The sequence below is a fragment of the Athene noctua genome, chromosome 10 (assembly GCF_965140245.1).
Source record: "Athene noctua chromosome 10, bAthNoc1.hap1.1, whole genome shotgun sequence".
Taxonomy (NCBI): Eukaryota; Metazoa; Chordata; class Aves; order Strigiformes; family Strigidae; genus Athene; species Athene noctua.
The window spans coordinates 8,046,239-8,065,804 of NC_134046.1; the positions used below are offsets into that span (position 1 = coordinate 8,046,239).

Sequence of the window (19,566 nt, forward strand, 5' to 3'; positions counted from 1 at the left end):
GGTAGAATAGTTAAGAATATACGTTATCAGCCAGGAGGCATGTGCTGAAAAAAGCAAGCCTAGAATATTAGTCAAACACTTGCTGACTGTGAATTGCTAGCACGATGCAGCTATGAAAAAGGCAAAAGCAGCATAGGCTGTAGAAAGTGAAGTATTTGCAGCAGAGATTGGGAAGTGCTAATGACACTCCAGAAAACTGACAATGGCAGATGTCAAACAAAGTGCATAATTCCGGCAATCCTCATTCAAAAAAAAAGATGCGCCTAAATTGCAAGTAATGCAAAAAAGGATTACAAAGATAGGCAGAGAAAAAACAGGAGATAAAGAGGCCATGGTTATTTTAATGCCTACTGAAATGTCACCTGGGTGAAGGAAAATACATCAGGGCCATCCTAATGAGGGGAGAAAAGAACACAGTTAAGTAGTAAGATATAGGTATAATCAGGACATGAATCAGTTCAGTTTGGATATTAGAATAATATCTCATCAGAGAAGTAAGGGTCTGCAACAGTCTTAGTTAAAAATGGCATGGTAAAACATTGACACTTTAAGACCAAGAGGATTACTTTCTGCACCACACTAGGAGACAGTGCTTGCCCAAACAAAAGCCTGCATATGATGACCCACAGGTTTTAGCCCCATAGAAGCTTAACAGTGGGGTGCAAACTGAAGTTTCTAAGAGATTGCAAGCATGCTGCTTACAAAAACCTCTCTTCTAGAACAAGCAGACGAACATAAACCAAGTCATTCACTTAGAGAACACACCAAGAACCTGGGACACTGATCTCTTCTACTACAGAGCTGCTGGCAAAGAGTTTAATTTTGCTATTGCTCAGCAGAAGGACAACACTGGTGTCAGATGCCAGACAGTAGCATTAGAAGCAGCAGCAATCCTCCAAAAAGACACAGGCATATATTACAGCATTTGTGCAATGAGTCAGAAAAAGCTGTAAATCAACCCAAGATCCTCTGGAACGAAGCTGCTTCAGGAATATAAAATCTCTGTCATGGGCTGAGGATCTAGGAAGGCAAGTCATTCATTTGGGCTGTATTTCATAATCCCATGCTATCAAACTTAGCTGTAGTTTCCCCCCTTCCTCAGTGGCAGTGAAAGCACCTTCTGGGTGGCTGTTGAAGATGTAATATACTGTATCCCTTCTGGGTATGTATGTTACATGCCTTAAATGGGAAAAACTTAATTAGACATAAGTAGTTTTGGGTCTGTTCTCAATTCCACCACAAATCCAGCGTATGACCACTGACAAGTTACATAGTTTCGTTGTATTTATCTTTAAAAAAAAAATAGAAAAACAATAACTTTTCTCTAAAATTCTTGTTTGTTCACTTAGAACATCTCAGCAATGGTTTTTACTATGCCTTTGTAGAGCACTTACCAAAATAAATAAATAAATAAATACCAGTTATGGGTCAACATTGTACAAATAGCAAAGGAAAATGATCTTCACTGATGACACTGTTGAATATACATGCACAGAAGCGGTAGAAATAGTAAAGGTAATTTTAAAATTTAATCAGAAAATCAAAACAATGGAAAAATATTAAGAATGTAGAGCTCATTAGGGCAAGCAGAGTCTATTAGCTGTTCAGCCGTCCAAGCACAGAGCAGAAAATCTCTTGTTTACTTATCACTGAGTACAATGACCACTATGATCCCAGCTGTAATCAGATACATAATTGAAAGTGAACTAAACCAGAGAAATCAAAACTAGAAAACACAGGGCCAGATCTTCCCACCACTGACTTCGATAGAACTACGTGGCTGAATACTCCCACTCACTCTAGCAAATCAAAAGCTAATGATTATTATTCTGAACAGCTTCACACTGCTGATGGTATCTTTCTCATAAATTAGAAAGCTTGTGCACAATTACCTAAATTAGTACAATACACTTAATTTTTTTTTTTTGCTTTTCTATCTATATAAAAATTAATTGTACATTGTTACCCTAATATTTACATAAAGCATAACCATGAATTCAGTATCTGGGTCAGCAGCAGTTCATCTGCATGATAGCCATCTGCATCGTTGCATTAGTCTGCTTCAATGCATCTTAGTCACTAAATGATGTAATGGGGAACAGACTGGCTACAGCTTCACCTCTACTTACTGTTGTATTTATGAAGACTGATGACAAAACTGTAACAGGCAAATAAGAAAAACAGTATGAAACGCATCTACAATAATATGGAACAATTATGTGTCACAAAATTTAACCACTTGGAAATTCAGTCTGTCAAAGAACTGGACATTTAATTATTATAATCATTCTAAACAAGAACTAAATGAAACAGAAGATTCACTTGTGTCTAGATTTCTGCTTACGAATTTTAAGTATGTTACCTATTAGGGTACAACCAGAGCTATGAAAATCCAAACAAATTACTCTCCTTCCAGTAAGCCTTCCTTATGCAGTACAAGCATACTCTCCTTTTTTTTGAGGCATCTGAATGCATATTTCTAGCTAATGGCTAAATTCTTTACATATTCCTTGCCTCTTTGAATCTAGATATGGAATACTTCGCTATTCCCCTGGAGAATGGATTTATTTTAGGATGAGAAAAACTATGTCTACTTTCAAATTTTGTCTCTTCCTCATGCTTTCCTGCCATCACTTATGAATGTAAAAGTTAAACTACCTAGAACTAGCTAAGGAAATAAATCTAATTGCACAGATATAACCAAAGTATGCCCTACAATAACTGCTACTAATTCATAAGTTCCATCCTTTCACCTTCCTACAACCCTGACAGTTACTAAATCACAGTTGAAAACACACTAAGACATAATTTACTAACACTGTTCTTTTGGCTCACTTATCATTGGGATCAGATTTATATTTTTATGTTGCACTGTATGTGAGAAGTACCTCAGACAAATCCATAGAGTCATTTGGGTTGGAAAAGACCTTTAAGATCATCTGTATCAGTTGTAACATAGGCATTTTCTTTCTATGACCTCCTAGGTTACATTCATGATGTAAATTCATTTAAAACAATTTTACATATCTTAATGTCATTAAGAAAGTCTTATCCTTGATGCACCGCAGAAGTACAGGTGTGTGTTTTCACAACTTTGTGCCAGGCATCAGATCCTTGGGAATCCAAGGTGCATTTCAAGTAGAACTAAATCTTCTTTCTTTTTCTTGTGAAATTAAAATGTAGCATTCTGTATAGCAAAATCCAGGTTCAGGAACTGCAGCCACAGTTGAAAGGAAAAGTATTGTCCTTTTTGCTGACTAGTTCTGCAACTTCAAAGAAGTCAATAACATCATCACAAAAAAGGGTCTCTGTGTAACAGCCACGGAACAGTTGCACATGCCATTGTTCTGGTAGCGACCCACAGGTTTATTCTTTGCTACCGTGTTACCTGTAAAAGAAGAGGAAAGAGTTACCTACATAGAATCGATCAAACAAGGATAATAATGTGTGTTTTGTTGCTGGAAGAGTACACACTAATACATCATGAATGAACTTGCCCCAGCCATACCTATATACCTTGAAGAGAAGCAGAATCTGTATGCAAATGTTAATTACACTATTATTCAATAGTATAAAGAAGATTTACAGATAAAGAAACAGCTGTTCACTATTAAATTTGCCACCAATATCTTATGGAAACCTCCTTCTACTTTATTTTGCTTAGCATCATTTTCAACACCAATGCCTACAGCACAAGTGTATGACTTATTTCCCAAAAGCTCATTCATGCAAACTGCTCCCCATTCCCAGTGGTCCCTCTTATGGGAGGGAACTAGGAATCAGGCAGAACAATTCATCAAGGTGGGATGAATTGTGCTTGCGGCAGAAGCCACTCCCAGATAGCACTTCTCCCACAGCACCCCACAGTCTCTTCCACTTGAAACCACACGCAGACCCAGTCAGGTGCTTCAGGGATGTATGTGCGAGCCTTCATGCACAGAGTGCACAAACACAGTGGATTTGGCTACACAGGGAGGAGGGGTCATGTCAGATTTCCCGTCCTGGGAACAGATGAGCATTGGCAGCCTGCAAGGAGGAAAGCTTTGTCAGCTCTGCTCTGTAGTGTTTAGATGTGCTACAAAACCAAACAGACACTCATCATAAAGAAGTTTTATTTCTTTCCCTAAGGTAACTGATGTAAGATACAAGCTCTTTGGCTTTTAATGTTTTAACTGTCCCACTCAGCTACTAACTATTCACCTAAATACTGAGTAGCGTCAGGAGTCTCCTGTGCTTCATATGCTTCAAGTTACTCTAATATTTTCACAAAATAAAAAGACAGAGGACTTAAAATTGATTAAATGGCATTTCTTCTTTCAGTGTATAATTAACCTGTGGAAGTCATTGTCCCAACTAGCAGTGATCCCATGGTCTTAAAAAGCTTTAAAAATTGATTAGAAATTTAAATGGTAATGAGATCATCTTTGGTACATAACATAGAAAAAAATTAATATGTAATGGATCTCAACTCTCATGTTGTAGACATAAGCCAACTATTAAATTGGAAGAATTTTATGTATGCATACATTTTTCTATAATTGTTCACAAGGGTTTTGCTGTATCTGATTTAAGTATCCCAGCACTGAGACACACAGGTTGCTGTACAGTTTGGACTGCTGGTCTGACAGTTCATACAGTCCTCTCTGCGTAAAGTTTTAATAATGTACTTAATACATATTTTATTGATTGAGCTGAGTTTGGACAAATCTTTGGTTCATTTTTAAACTAAAAAACCCAAATTACATCACACTTTCCTTTTCCCTATAACAAGGGAAATTTTATTTCCACTCTGTTTTCCTTCCAGTTCAATACTGCCTGTGCCACAAGCTTCTGTTCAGAATCTGGAGTTACCATTACTCATCATATTTGTGCAACAACTATATCTTGGTAGACAGAGAAAACCACTCACAAGACATGCAAAATACCTACAGAGGAAGTATGGATGCCAGGACAGATTTTGTAGCACCGCTTTTGCTGCCTAGAAAGCAAACATCTACATGTAAGCTTGCTATCCAGGGCTTCCTTAACGTACTGGGGAGAGACATGGGAACACTCGTGTGGATGGGCACAGTCCATCTGTGAGCTCCCCCATTTCTCTCCACACAACTTTGGAGAATTCTAAACAATTCGGCATGGATAGAAACATACCTGCAACTGGACACAATGAATCCCACCCAGAAAACCTTGAACAAATTGTGTCCTTTCTTACTTGGACCAACAAAGACAAACTACATGATTTCCGACTGATTCTCACAAGGTACAATCCTAAGAGCTAACTACAGGAGTACAACAACTTGGTGATAACAAGCCCTCAGCTTTTAGAAATGCCACTACTACTGGGATACAGCTATGTTAAATCTCAGCCTCCAAAAGTAACTCTTCAGGGTTCACTTACTAACACCACAGGTAAATGCCGAGGAAAAGCTTTCATGGGTCAAAACCAAAATACTTAAAAGCATGAAAGTAATTATTTCCCTGAAGTATCCATACATAAAACACATACAGCAAACAATGCAAGAATTTCTAGCAAAGTAATTAAAAAGGGAGGGACTGAGACACCTTTTTAAGGGATCTGCCCTTTAAGGAAATCTGCCTGTTCCCTTCTCTAACATGGCAAATCGCTAGTTAAAGGTTAAGACTTCTCTTGTGCCATTTCAATGTAACATTTAACCACTAACTTCATTATCCATATCTACATTTATATTGTTGCCACACTCCAAGACCCCTGTCAGAATCGGAATCTCCTTTATACTGTTGCTAACCACATGCACAAGAAAATACAGTCCTACCTTAACATCCTCGAATCTAAAACAACACAGAGCAGTGAAAGAAAAACAAAACCATGCAAGGAAAATGAACAGTTTTTATGTCAGTAATACAGTACAATGATTCACACCTGAGCACAATTGCCAGTTGTCTGGTTATCCTTTCAATTAAATGCCCCTCAAAGAAATCTCTTAGGGTAATAAATAATAAAAAAAAAAAAATCAGTGCAAAGTGCATTAATCCACATTCCAGCAAGGTAGAGGAAGAGTTTAATGAAACATTTGCACTCCTATTGTTACACCCTGCCCTCCGTTAAACCCACACTAACTCACTGGAGTTGATGAATTTGCACAGGTCTAATTGCAGGCTGGATGATTTGTCCCATTCTAGCTTTATGAAGACATCCCTAAACCCATCGGAATGCATCACCGCATTCTGTAGTTCGCTGGTTGCAATATTTGTCATGGATAATAAAATAAATGATCCATGCCAAATTTGCCCCTCTATTAGTAAACTCTCACTGCCTCAGGCTGCCTCTTTTCACTGTTTAAGAGCAAGAGTCATGAACACAGGCTACATGACTCGTGGTCAGTTGACCTCAGTGAACTAAAAGGCAACTGTTCATAGGAAGGAAGAGACAACAGCATGAATGAGGTCTTGACACCTCAGGCCTTCAGTCATCAATGCCAACACAAATTAATTTCTTCTACCCTTTATCCCTCTAGTATCTATTGAAGGCATCAAGAATATTTAACCCCATCTTACTCTTTTCCAATAAGTTCCTTCTGGTACAAATTTCCGGCTCTCTTCTCGTATGTCCAGAGAGGAAGTTGTTTTATTCAATATCTAGAACTCCTACTAAGCCAGTCTCACCTTTCAGTGTGGTGCTACACTACCCCTTATCATATATGAGTAGTTAAAAGTCAGTGCCTGTGAAAAAATTTAAAGGCTGAGTGTAATCCACATCTTTTAATAACTGACTGCCAGTTACTCATACTGATTCTAGAGTGTACAGGTCAACTTTCGGGTGTAGTACCCATCACAGGAGGACAGTAGGATCTAGGCACACTATAGACTACATCTTTGGCAGTTGATAAATCATTTGATAAATTTGCAACAATTCTTCTGACCTTAAAAACAGGAATAGGGTTTTTCAGACTGGTTGGTTTGGTCAGATTTTTCCAGCAAGCCTGCCACTGTGCAATATCTGTAGCTGGACTTTAGACCACCGATATCACACCACAGCTGCCCAAAGCATCTAATTTTCTCTCTTTCATCCAGAAATTAGTATAGTTTTCACTCCTTAGAGCAGCCATTATTAAACAACATTTGGTGTCAGTATTTGCTTATTAACTCAGACTGTAACTTAATCAACAACATTCATTCCCAACTAGAAGAGGCTGTAAAGGGAAAAGCTAAGCATATGTCTTTCCTTGCTATTGCCTACTAAAGACTCCTGCTTTATGATATATTTAGATATGCAGTTTGCTAAGACTTGTTGAACTTCAATGCACTGAACTCATTTTAGATTGTTAAGCAGAGGACATGACATTTTCTCTCTGCTGGCCATTAAGAAATAGGATGGCATAGCAAAGTTTTATTTTTAAAATCAGGCCATCTACAGGATGGCTTGTAATTAGAAATTATCCGAACCAGCCTAATTTCCAGTGGTGCTCAGTGTCCCACTGTTCCCACTGACGTCAGTGTAGATTCTCAACAACTCCCAATGCAGGCTACTTCTTTCAAAAGCTAAAAGAGCTTTCCAGTAGCACAGGAATCTAACTTTAGGTGGCGCTGGTAAAGACCTTAGATCCATGTACTCAGTCTGAAAAACTGAAGAATTGATCCTGGAACATGATTATCACTCAAGCACCAGTCACAACGGAATAGTTTCTTTCACTCACTAGAGAGTGAAGCAGGGCCTTCTTCAGTTTCACTCCAGCATCCAATAATTTAACTAGGCTGGCACTGAAGGGACGGTTCTGCCCCAACATTTCCCTCTCTGAGAACAAGTGCATTCATCACCACTTTCAAAACACTGAGGAGTCCAGTACTGGTGCTCACACCCACAGACACAATGGAATAAGCAAGGGCTATCAGCAGACTGCCACCTTTAAATACAGGCGATCTCTGTACTTGCCTTTGTGGTTTTGACTTTATTTCCACTGCTGCAAGACCAACCTGAATAGTCTGGTAGTACTTTACAGTCCTCTCCATCCAAACAGGGGTTCATATGACACCACCACTTCTGTAGGACAATGGAAGCTAGAAAAAGAAATAGGAAAGAGAAACAGAATACAGTCGGGTTTTCATTACTGTTGGGTTTAGTAGGGAGGTTGTCCGTGCAAAGTGCAATTGTTTGATTGCAAAATGTAGAACCAAGTTACTGTTTTAACAGCTAATCACACTGATTGTATTTGAGCTAGAAATGTGGGTAGAAAATATCACCAGCACACAGAAGGGTAAATGCCATATGCAAATGGTGAAGACAGGCAAGCACCACCAGAGACAGAGTCCAGCATTTGAATTAACCTCTGGAAGTTATCTCCACTGACTACAAAGATGACTTGCCTCCTTCATTTACATGCTTCAGCCAAGTACTTGCTATAAGGTGGAATGAAACTAAGGCTTCTTGTTTAACCCAGATATGCATATGCAAGACTGGATGAAGAAATGCCAGTTTCTCCCTTCACTGGGTGAGAAAATAAAATTGCACAGAGATGTAAGCATGTGAGGTCTGTCAGAAAATAGTGCAGATAAGAATGTGGAAACCACTGAAAAGTTTTAGATTATTAACTAAAAATCTACTTGCAGTTACACTGCCCGTTTTGCAGTATGTTTTGGAAGACTCCAGTAGTACACCTTAACTGTGCAAATGTATTAATTTTCTACCCTTAAGCCAATTTCCATTAATAAGACAGTGCTTGTTATTTTTACAAATGTAGTCATGAATTTATAACACGCTGTTAACAACAGATATACTCTTCTACAAACAGCTAAAGATCTGCATCGTTTCTCAGTTTTGCATTGTTCATAAAATTCATCAAAACCCAGAAAAATGTTATAAAATATATCAGCTCACAATCTTACATAATCTAAATTGGATTTAAAAATAAAATATGGCTTAAAATGTTGATTTAGTTAGTCTGCATCATGCTATTATGTGAACAAAATAGGGAATTGCATGCTTTAAAAGATACCACATCCAAAAGTGAAGAACAGAAATAACTTAGTCTACTTCTTGTAAATCTTTTAATTTTAAGGTAGATTCGTACTTCTGCAACCTTCAAATCAGGGTGACAAGCAGGCAAGCTGACATCAGAATATTGCTGAAATGTTCATTCAATTACTTTTGCTTTGCATTCTTGCTCTAAGCTTACATGAAAAACATTATGAAAAATATACTTCTGGAACACCAGTTTGGCTTTTGCAAACTCTTCTTTCAATCTCATAAAATTATAATATAAATGCATGATTCCTTTCACTAGTCATTTGGAGCTTAGATCATTTGCATTGATGCTGATTGATTGTTGACAAAATGGGGGAAACTTGACTGTACTTCCTAGGAGGTGAGCAATCATTTCCACTCCAGACATATGGTCCAATCATCTATTTTATCTATTTTATCTCTGCTACTTTCTAATTTTGTTTCAATTTCTATACCACATTTATTTCAGGTAAACACGAGCAAGTCTAGAAGGCCAGATTCAAGAAGACTGGGGGTATGTACAGAGGTCCTTAACCAAGTAGGAGATCCTGGTAACAAGCTGTGTCTTCAGAGCTCTGCTTCAAAGCCAGTAAGTCCTCCTGGGAGGCCTGGCTACCACATTATGCAGCTCTCCACAGCACTGCTGTGAGTGTGGATGAGGTGGCATTACTTGCACTCTGACATGTGAACATGATCTCATATATTTAGTGCTGCCCTAAAAACATCAGTTCAACTTCAGACCTTGAAAAGCACTTTCTCACTCACCTGTTTCCTGAAGGCACCTAAAATTCCTTGTGCCTTGGTTACTTTGATGAGTCCTTAGATCTAACCTTTTTTATATTGGTTTGGGTACAATATGTTTTGAGACAACAGAAAATGCAACAAACACAGCAGGTTTGATTCATCTATACAACCTCCATCAACCTGCTCCTAACACCTGATTTAAAAAAAAAAAACCAAACCAAGCATTACTTGACTGGCCAAAAGTGCAGCAGAGGAGTGGGTTCACACAGCATTCTTGACCGATTGTGCCCATGAAACTTCCTGGTCCGTGTGGAACTGATGATAGTGATATTGGCCCATCATCTCCAGTACCATCTTCAATTAAAACAAGCATAGATGTGGATGGGAAACATTGCTGAGTCAGTCTGTAACTCTAACAAGATCCACAAGCTCTTCAACAGACTGCATATTTCACCTTCTATTCATCTCTTGTTTAGACACTCTCATAGAAAATGACTCCTACCCTTCTGTTGACTGATTTCTATTCCATGCAGATAACTCTCCTCAGAGGTATGGCCACACTCTGAAATACTTAATACAGATCTCATTCCATTAGCTTCCAGCAAATCCCCCATTCTTTGCTGTAGCAATCCACTAATTCTTACATCCATTTTATGTCCAATTTCCAGTTGTAATGTCCACTCTGCTGATCTATATGACCTAACCGGCTGTAGCTGTTTGTGTCAAGCACATTCCCGAGACTAGTCCATTAACATTCTCCAGCAGAGCCTTAGGGTCATCTTCATAGCTAGAGCTCTTTAACTATCATTGTCCCTGTAACTCTGCAACTCATTGGGGGATATAAAGGCTCCCACTTCTTTTCAGATTGAGGTTTCAACAGATGACTTTTCTAAGAAATGAGAGCAGTTATGTCACTCATACACAACCACCCTCATGAAGGGAGAGGAGACTACTTTAGATTGACATTAGCAAGCTGATTTGCTGGAAATCCGTCAGAAATCCTGCCAGAAATAAAACTTCTCCTGACATCACTCCCTAGATAACGTGACTCCATGGAAACAGTAGGTTCATAGGGAATAAAGACAAAAGGTGTCAATACATCATCTCATCCTGCCTCACGCAATTCATTGTGTTGTGTCCTCAGTTGTGCTTGGCTACACAGTGTCTTCCAAGCCAATCTGGAACAGGTGAACAAAGAAACTTCTCCCATTGCCATTTTTTTCTGACAGTTAAACAATCTCAGCATAGAACACACAGCCTTAGTTTTCTTCCTCTTCCCACCTCTTCTGTTATGCTTTCTTCTTCTACATTACACCACCTGTTAACAATCATCATTGTCTCCCCATGAAGGTATTAAACATGCTGCAATCCAGTAATTTTTCAATCTTCTGCCTGATAAACTGGGCTGATCAAACTTCTTCAGTTTCACACCACAATGAATTTGTCTTTATTAATGCAGTTCTTTCAAACAGGTTCCACTTCCTGTGAGTAGGACTATGCCATGTGATTGCCTTGTCATTAATAACTCCTTTGCCTTACTGGATGAAACCCATACATGTTTTTGTCAGGAGAGATTCTATATTTGCTTTCAGGGCACTGCTGAAAATGCTGCAGAGTGTCAGGTGCAGAGCTAAGCACTGTGAAATCCTGGTAGGTATATGCCATTTGGCTACCAGTTCCTACTGATGAGTCTGGGGAGAGATGTGTTTTTGAGGTATGCTAGGTAACTGACACTGAGCAGTGCACACAACGGCATATCATTCAAAATTAAATAGTTTACAAAAAATGAGACTTAAATTCTCAAATGTATTTAGGAGCCAAATCTTTAGTTGAATAAATTATACATTATCTTCCTGGGTAAACTGAAAAGCCTGGGTTTACACGTATTAAACCTAGAAACTACCTCTATCAGTTTTGAAAACTCCTCAGCAAATGAAATCAGTTGTGTCTGGCAATCTTTTTTCAGAAAGCCACATAAATTCTTGGAATCTGAACTCCAGGAATTCCTTGCTAATTGGATATCAGCTTCTCAGTTACTCACACAGGACTGAGATCAGTCTCAGTTGTCCCCAGGTATCCAGACCGTGGATACTGGCAGAATACTAGTGCTCTTCTAGAATACCCCAGGTATTCTGAAATATATTTTTAATTACAGCTGACCAGAGATCTATTAACCAGCCTCTTAGGACTCTAAACTATCCAGGGTCAGAATTAAAATAAAAATTAAAAAGCTTAATCCCAGTAGATGTTGGTTAGCATCTTTTTTAGTTAACAGTAAATTAGAAAGCACCTCTCCATTCTGTTGCTTACCAAAAGAACTGTGATACTGATCTGCCTCAGCATTAATGTCAATATTTCACGCATCAAGGGTCAACTTTTTTTTTTTTTTTGGGATTTCTGTGTGTTCTACTAGAACAAGCAAATTCTTACTGTCCTTAGTCTGGACAAATACAGATGTCTTTCCTACTCCACTGGATTAAGCTTTCTTCCATATAAATTTTCAGTACACAATTCATTCTACTGTATGTTTCCTTTTATCTTTTGAACACTGACACAGCATTAGCATCCTTTTGAATTCTCAAGTATTCTGAAATCCATTCAAAAACAGTGGGAGGGAAATATCAGCTATTTCTTCTTTTATCTATTTCTTATGTATTGATTTTTTGTTTTCTTGTTTCTGTATGCTCTCTTCCCTTCAGTCCGTAACCCAGATGGGCTTTCAGCCAAAATTGTCTTTTTTCTTCATTGCAGCTCTTTGGCCCTACAGAAAAATCTTAAACAATTCTTTAGTCTCATTCACAGCTTTTCCAATCCGAGTACTCCCTCCTCAGAAATTCTCATACTAATAGAATTGCCTGGATGGAAAATGATTTGGCTAGTGATGATTTACTTGGGGACATTTAACAGACTTATCTAAGATAGCTACTCTACAGACAAAAGTTATTAATGTTTTATCTTCTTGGCAGTAGCCGTTAGACAATCTGGAGGTACTTACTCAAGGATGTTTATTTCCATAAAGAAGATGGGTATAAACAAAATCTCATGACTACTTTAAATGCAATTTAGTCATTGACAGAAGAACGGGTTGACCTAAGTGAAATTTTCTATAGCTGCAATCAAGTAGTGTAGCTACAACTCAAGGCAGGGTATAGAGGCTGTGTGGTATGTCCTTCTCTGCGTATTTAAATACTTTCTTTCATATGTTCTGCTTTTTTCTGAATTTAGTGGCTCGATTTATCTACAGCAACATTTCTCAAAGTATCAGATGGGCCTGTGCTTGGAAGCTCAAATAATCCCCAGGAAAATAAGACGTACATAGGTACAGAAGAACGAGCCTTGCTTTTTTTGTTTGCCAATGCTTGTCAATAGCTTTCACAACTAAGTTCAAATACACAAATGGCAGAGTTTCTTGTTGAATGCATCTAAAATCAATTATCTAACTAAGCATGTTATCATGGGCAAAGGATAAAAAAATAGCCTGACACAAAGACTTCTTGCCCTGTACTCTCATCTAGGCTATGACGCATGATTTTACTGTGCTTGTAAAAATGTTAGGAAGATCTCAGTCTATAACAAACATTGATTTTCACCTTCATATCCTTCTTTTTAAATGAAGTACTTTGACTTCTACTACCCATATTTAAAGTTTCCGAGATGAAAGACACTGTAGAAATGCAAAGCACTCTACAAATGTTTTCACTTTATGTATTTGCAAGATTTAACTAGATTTTACTTTCCCTTCTGCACCACTTCAACATCTTTTTCTTGGAACTCACCTGGATATCTATCATTTCTTTCTGTAACATGAGTACTTAGTTTCCTCCTTAGCATATATCATGAAAAAAAATGTCACTTCTATGTATAGGTGTATGCCTGAATGTAATTATGCAAATATCCATTCCGACGTGGCTCAAATAGGGGGCCTTTCTGAAAGTTTGGTAGCTGTGAAGATTGGTACACATATTCACTACCTCTTTGAGCAGAGCTTAACCTTAACCATACAGTGTTGCTCCAATAAACTGCTGCTTTAAATCTGACCTTGAGTAAAATTCTTTAGCATCTGTCAACCTATCTCAAAATGTAAATATCCAGCTGGCCTATGACTGTATCCTAAAAAAAACATGATGATGGGCTTTATAAGTCCATTTTATGGCCTATATATACAAAAGGGCACAATGCCCAATACTCATTAACAAGGAGCTCTGTCTAACAACTAGGCTCTACCCCCACCCAAATTAACAAATAAGCTGTCACAGAAACCCAGTGGGATCTAGGTCAGGAACCCGTATGCTTCAAGACTGAGGAATCTAAGGAAAAATACCCAACTAAATTAAAAACCTGTAAACTACTAAAACCAGATGTGTGAATTTCAAATAAGAAAGTGTTATTTTAATTTCATTTTTAAAATTTTTATTTAAAAAAAAATAATCCCCATGGGTTATAGCAGAAAGCTATTCAAATATCAAGTCCAGAACAGAATGGTAAATGCATTCTGTCTACACTTTGCTAAAGTCCCAGACCTCTGCAGTCTTTCATATTCTGTGACAATCTATTTCTTGCAGTAGTCTTGATTTCTCATGGAGCATCTACAATCTATGACCAGTGATATGCTTGCCTGGCCTAAAGGAAAGCTAGAATCGAATCATTGTTTCCTGGGTTGTTAACACTAAAAGAGAAATCTTAAAATGAAGAGCTTCATTTTAAAATAGTAGGAAGCAGCAGCCTTCTGTAAAATCATCATGCAGATACTGACAAAATTAATTATAATTATTTAATTATGTAAGCATCTATTTATTTAGTCAAGAAAGGAAAATATTACATTCCAATAGCTTTATAAAGGCTGCTATGCTGCATAGAACAAGAAATAAGATCCCATTTACTTTGCTCCAATGGTCTTTTTAGTGCTGCCCAACACAGCTGAAACACACAAACCCTGAAAAAGTTCACAGGCAATGTTGACATGAGAGGCTGATTTGATCCTGTTTACTATTGTTTTCCAGCACGATTTGGACAGTTATTTTCCTTCTGAGTGTAAAGAGGCTAAAATCCAAACAGAACAGATTTTCTAAATCCAAATATAACATACTTAATTGTATCTGCTGTAAAAACTACTAAGCGCTAAGCTACTTTTACCGAGAATTCCAAGTAAAATCATCAGTCTGTGTATGACTAAAAATTGTGTAGTCTGACACAAGTAATTTCTGGACACACACTCAGTGAATGTGAACTACACTGTTTTCTTATTTTATCCAAACACATCTTATCACATCATTAATTTGAGGGTAGTCAGTCACTTGCACAGGCTCCCCAGGGACGTGGTCATGGCACCAATCCTGTCAGAGTTCAAGGAGTGTCTGGACAATGCTCTTCATCATATGATTTAGTTTTAAGTAGTCCTGCAAGGAGCAGGGAGCTGGATTTGATGATCCTTACGGGTTTGCTTCCAACTTGAGATATTCTGTAATTTGGGGTAGGAACTACAGGTACCAGTCACCACAGGCATGCCATGCATCAACAGCACAGAGACAATCGCTGCTCTAATGTAAATGGTAACTACTATGGGATAAGGTCTGAAGTTCAAAGAAAATACTTTAAAAGACTACTACAAGACAAATGCTCTATAAAATCTTTTCTTTTGGTTAGAAAAGTAACTCTGTGCTTTGGGCATCCCTTCCCTTTAAGCTCAGGGTAAAATACAGGCAAATTAAACAGCCCTGCATTCGGTACAAAAGTGCTGGAAAAGAAAATTAAATGTATCAGACTGAAATATGCAAATTCAAGACAAACTGGTTTTGGCTTCCACAGTGTAGAAGCCTAGTGAAGGATATATGTAGAGTGGGAGAAAACACATCTAATCCTGAGGCTAAGGAAAGATAGTTAGAGTTTCCATGCTACAGCAACTGAGTAACACTGACTGTAGTCCCAGATGCTTGCAAAAATAAGCAAAGCATGCTAAAGCATTACCCTAAGGGGTGAGGGGGAATCAAAGGCTTCCACTTTAGAAACCAAAATCTTACATTCAGAATATTTTGTCATATTTAATTTCAACTATACTTGAAGAAAAACAGCTACTAAAATCTTTTGGCAACTATTTGGCTTGACTGAATTAAGCTTCGATGGTATTGTGCATTTATATCTTTCTATCATAGAATGACAGTGTCAGCTTTGCAATCCTTAAGCGAATTTAAAATAATAATTGACTTTTATTATGTCAGTATTTCTGCTGTTTGATGTGTCACCTAAAAATACAGAAGGTATTTCTGATTTGACGAGAAAACTACTTAACAAATTGCACAGTTAAAGCTGATTGTGTTTCTGAATTACACGGCATCTTAAATAAGAGTTCTCAAAACAGATAATAGGTTAAAAAAAAATCATACATCACATGCATTTAGTTTTATGTTTAAAACTAAACATCTCATTAAAAATTGGATTTTGAAGCACTTTTTTTATTTTTAACTTGAAAAGGTTGCAATTTTGTGTGAAAGGGAATGAAAACAGTAGGGTCTTGTTTATGAATTAATGGAATGGGGAATCTGGTAACTTAACTTTTTCTAAAAAAAAAAAAAAAAAATCAAATCTGTCCTGGAGTAACTTTTAACTAAGTTAATAACAAGAGCAACTTCTCCCCCAGGGAATAAATTCTGCTGGTGGAACAGGAAGAAGGATAACCCACAGTTTCTGAACTGCTGGTAAGCCAGAGTGGGAAACAGTGGGGGTGAGCTGCAGAGTGAACCTCAGGGATGCGAGTTTTCTATAGGCTCAGAATTCCTGGTCAACATTACAGTCGAGGTAAGATTTTAGCTTTAGTGCATACAATCAATTTAATTTCAAACAAGTTATACTGCTAAAAGCATAAAGTTGGCAACGTTGAGCTCTGTGAGAATTTCAACATCTAGCCAGAAAGGTGATGGACTAAGACAACTGTAACACATCCTTCCTTCATCAGGAAGGTGCCCTAGCTCAGACACTGTGTCCTGTGAAGCATTATGCTTGCTCTGCTCTCCAAACTCTAATGTGTTTGAGGTTACAACACACAAAACTGAATAGACATGGGGCATCATTGTAGCACTGGTGCCCAGAATAAGAGTCCTTTAGGCACATAAAATGGTGAAACATTCATCAAGAGAACAGTTCTCAAAATCAGCTGTCCCAGCACTCTCTGATGCCCAGTCTTAGGGCATTTTTTATTATGATTATTATTATTATGGCATTTATTATCCAGTGAACTTTTAGCCAAGCTACTAAGTCTAAAGACGACTGGAAGGGTTAATATCTTAAGCTTGAATTTCTTGGCTTTTGCTGTTTTCAGACTAGTTTTGAAGGAGAATTCTTGTGTGAAAAAATTAAGAAGTTTCACTGGCACAGACACGAAACGGACAAGTACATATATTAAGAGGATTAATTACACCCAGATTTATGCACAGACTCATTACCATCAATGCACAGAGATGTTTCCAAAATTAACAAAAGAAAGGATTATGCTTTTGAGGCAGTGGGAAGTCAAACAATCAAGGAGACTAAACTTCTCAAACAATCTTAATGAACCATGAGTGAGCAAGAGCCTGCTTACCTTCCACGCATGAGGGCTGAGCCCTTGTAGTACCAGCCACCTGCCCTGGGAAGCAGGAACACTTGACTGTTTGCGATCGTTCTTCAATCCGGTTCTTATTGCAGCAGCGATGCACTGCCACAACTTCACATGTCCCTTGCTTGACTTGGTGCTGGCCTAATAATTGCAGAGATAAGTGACGAAGAGCAAAACAAAACATCAGCGCATAAAGAAAAAGTGAGTTCATACAGTCCTATAAGATATCAAATCTCTTGAATGCCAGTTTAAATCCCAGGAAGACAAAAGGGCAAAGCGTCTTGTAGGATCTGGCTTATTCCCTGAGTTTATCCTACTCTTAATAATAAAGATTAGTTCATCATAACAAGTCAATTTTTCAGTCTATCTTGTGTGGCCCTTACAAAGCCATGGGGAAAAAGGAGATTGGAGTAGTCAATTAGATGGATTAGATAAGACGACATTCAGAGACAGAGCACACACCTCCTTCCTTTGGTTTCCTGTCTTGCATTAGGTTTTATATTTAATTCTTTCCCTTCATAAATGGACACAACAGACAGGGTAATACTTAATGCAAGAGAGACTTATCTTAAATAAGTATTTTTATCTTTAGAAAGTAGGGAAACTTTCTAACATAACAACATATAAGCACTGCTTGCTATGCCTAACATTGTAGGTAGGCTAAGAACAAGGTAGGCTGAAAAGCTGTCATAGATGGTCAAGTTTTGTCAAAAAACAAACAAACAAACAAAAAAACCTCTCACAAGCTATATGGATTTCCTGAGTTCCCTCCCAGACCACTTTAAAGAAGCCTGTGATAAATATTCTACCCTATTGCTTTCCTCTCAGGTGCCTTTCCCCACAATTCACTGTTCCCTGTTTCTCTGAGTTTATTTTCCCCTTCCTCTCCTTTCCTTGCTCCTCCATTCACATCTTAGCTCCACTACTCCTTGCACCTGACCATTTTCCTCTACTGCCACATTTACTCTCTGGCCTGTCTAAAACCCTTTCTCAGTAACCCCACTTCACAAAACCCCTGTCCTCTTTGCATAAATCATTTCCATGTCCTCACTTTCCTGAACAGCCTTCAAGTGTTTCATCTTGCATTTGTCTCGTCTTATTTAGAGCAGAGCCTTGGATGGCTCTTATCTATGTTTGTAAAGCACCTTGTAAATTAACAGCACTACAGAACAGGGTGAGTTTTTTAATAAGTGAGCTAGACACAGAGACAACACAGAGAATAATAAAAATATTCACCATCAAAGCAGTACAGGCTCCTTATACAAGAAGAGACTACGGTACAGATATTGGTGTAGGTGTGGGCAATATCAAAGGCACAGCAGACTAAAGAAAGGTGAAAGGGAGCGCACTTTTCAGAAACAAAATCCTCCAAGTGGTAAACTTGGACGATTGTCCTCTTTCCTACTCACTCCATGCTTGCCCTGCTTTGGTTTTGTTTTTACAGTATCTGTTACTAATACCAGACACAGGATTTTGAAACAGAGAACACTTTGGTCTGATGCAATATGACCAGGCTTACATCCTTATATATGAAAACTTACTGAGTGATTAAGATCACTGTAGCTTTTGGGCAGAAATTGTTATCAGTTGATTAAGTGGGAAATGTAACCTTCAAAAGAGTTAGCAATTAAATTTAGTCTTCTAAGGGGGTTTTAAAAAAAAAAAAAAAAAGAGAGTATTAAAAAAACCCCAAAACCTTTTTAAAAGGTTGGCTTGACAGTATTCCTTTGCTGTGTGTCTTTTGGTTTCACAAGTATTTCAAGCACAGCTAAAGGGCTGCCTGACTTTTGTTGCCAAATTTGTATTCACAGCCACCTCAGTGGACAAGAAACTACGTATATGCAATCTTGGAAAGGAAATTTAGTCTTCTAAACTCAACATGTAAAAAGAAATTATATATACAGAGATGTGCTTTGGTTTTTTTCTGAAGGAAAAAGCTACATTGTAGCTTTAAGCAAATTATGCTGCAGCACAAAAATGCATAAGGTATTTTACAGCAAGTTGGAAAAATGTTGAAGACAGCATAAAAGTATCTTACATAGCTACTGTAATAAAATTATTAGCAGACTGAATTTTCATACAAGTACCCAATACCCATATCATAATAAACATGAAAAAAAATGAACACAGCTACCAGTTTGTAGGACAGTGGCTTTTCTGTAAGTCAGTATGGAAAATAAATATACAAACAGAAAAATTAAACTGGTCATGTTACTTGATTCCAAAGTATTGTCCCACAAAACACGTCGCATGATGTCTG

The 19,566-nt window shown here is 37.8% G+C and overlaps 1 protein-coding gene across 5 annotated transcripts in view; it reads right to left on the bottom strand.

Annotated features, from left to right (window-relative positions):
- Positions 1 to 327: 327 nt before the first annotated feature.
- Positions 328 to 19,566, bottom strand: part of TAFA4 (TAFA chemokine like family member 4) — an 83,510-nt gene continuing 64,271 nt past the window's right edge. For 2 of the 5 annotated variants that reach the window (XM_074914573.1, XM_074914574.1), the window contains 3 exons: positions 17,292 to 17,447; positions 7,948 to 8,031; positions 328 to 3,388 (listed from right to left, as the gene is read on the bottom strand). In XM_074914573.1, the coding sequence (XP_074770674.1) occupies positions 3,258 to 3,388; positions 7,948 to 8,031; positions 17,292 to 17,447 (371 nt within the window). In that variant the 3' untranslated portion in view covers positions 328 to 3,257. Of the gene's footprint in view, positions 3,389 to 7,906; positions 8,032 to 17,291; positions 17,448 to 19,566 lie in introns of all 5 variants that reach the window. The other 3 variants (XM_074914571.1, XM_074914572.1, XM_074914575.1) reach the window with 2 other exon arrangements.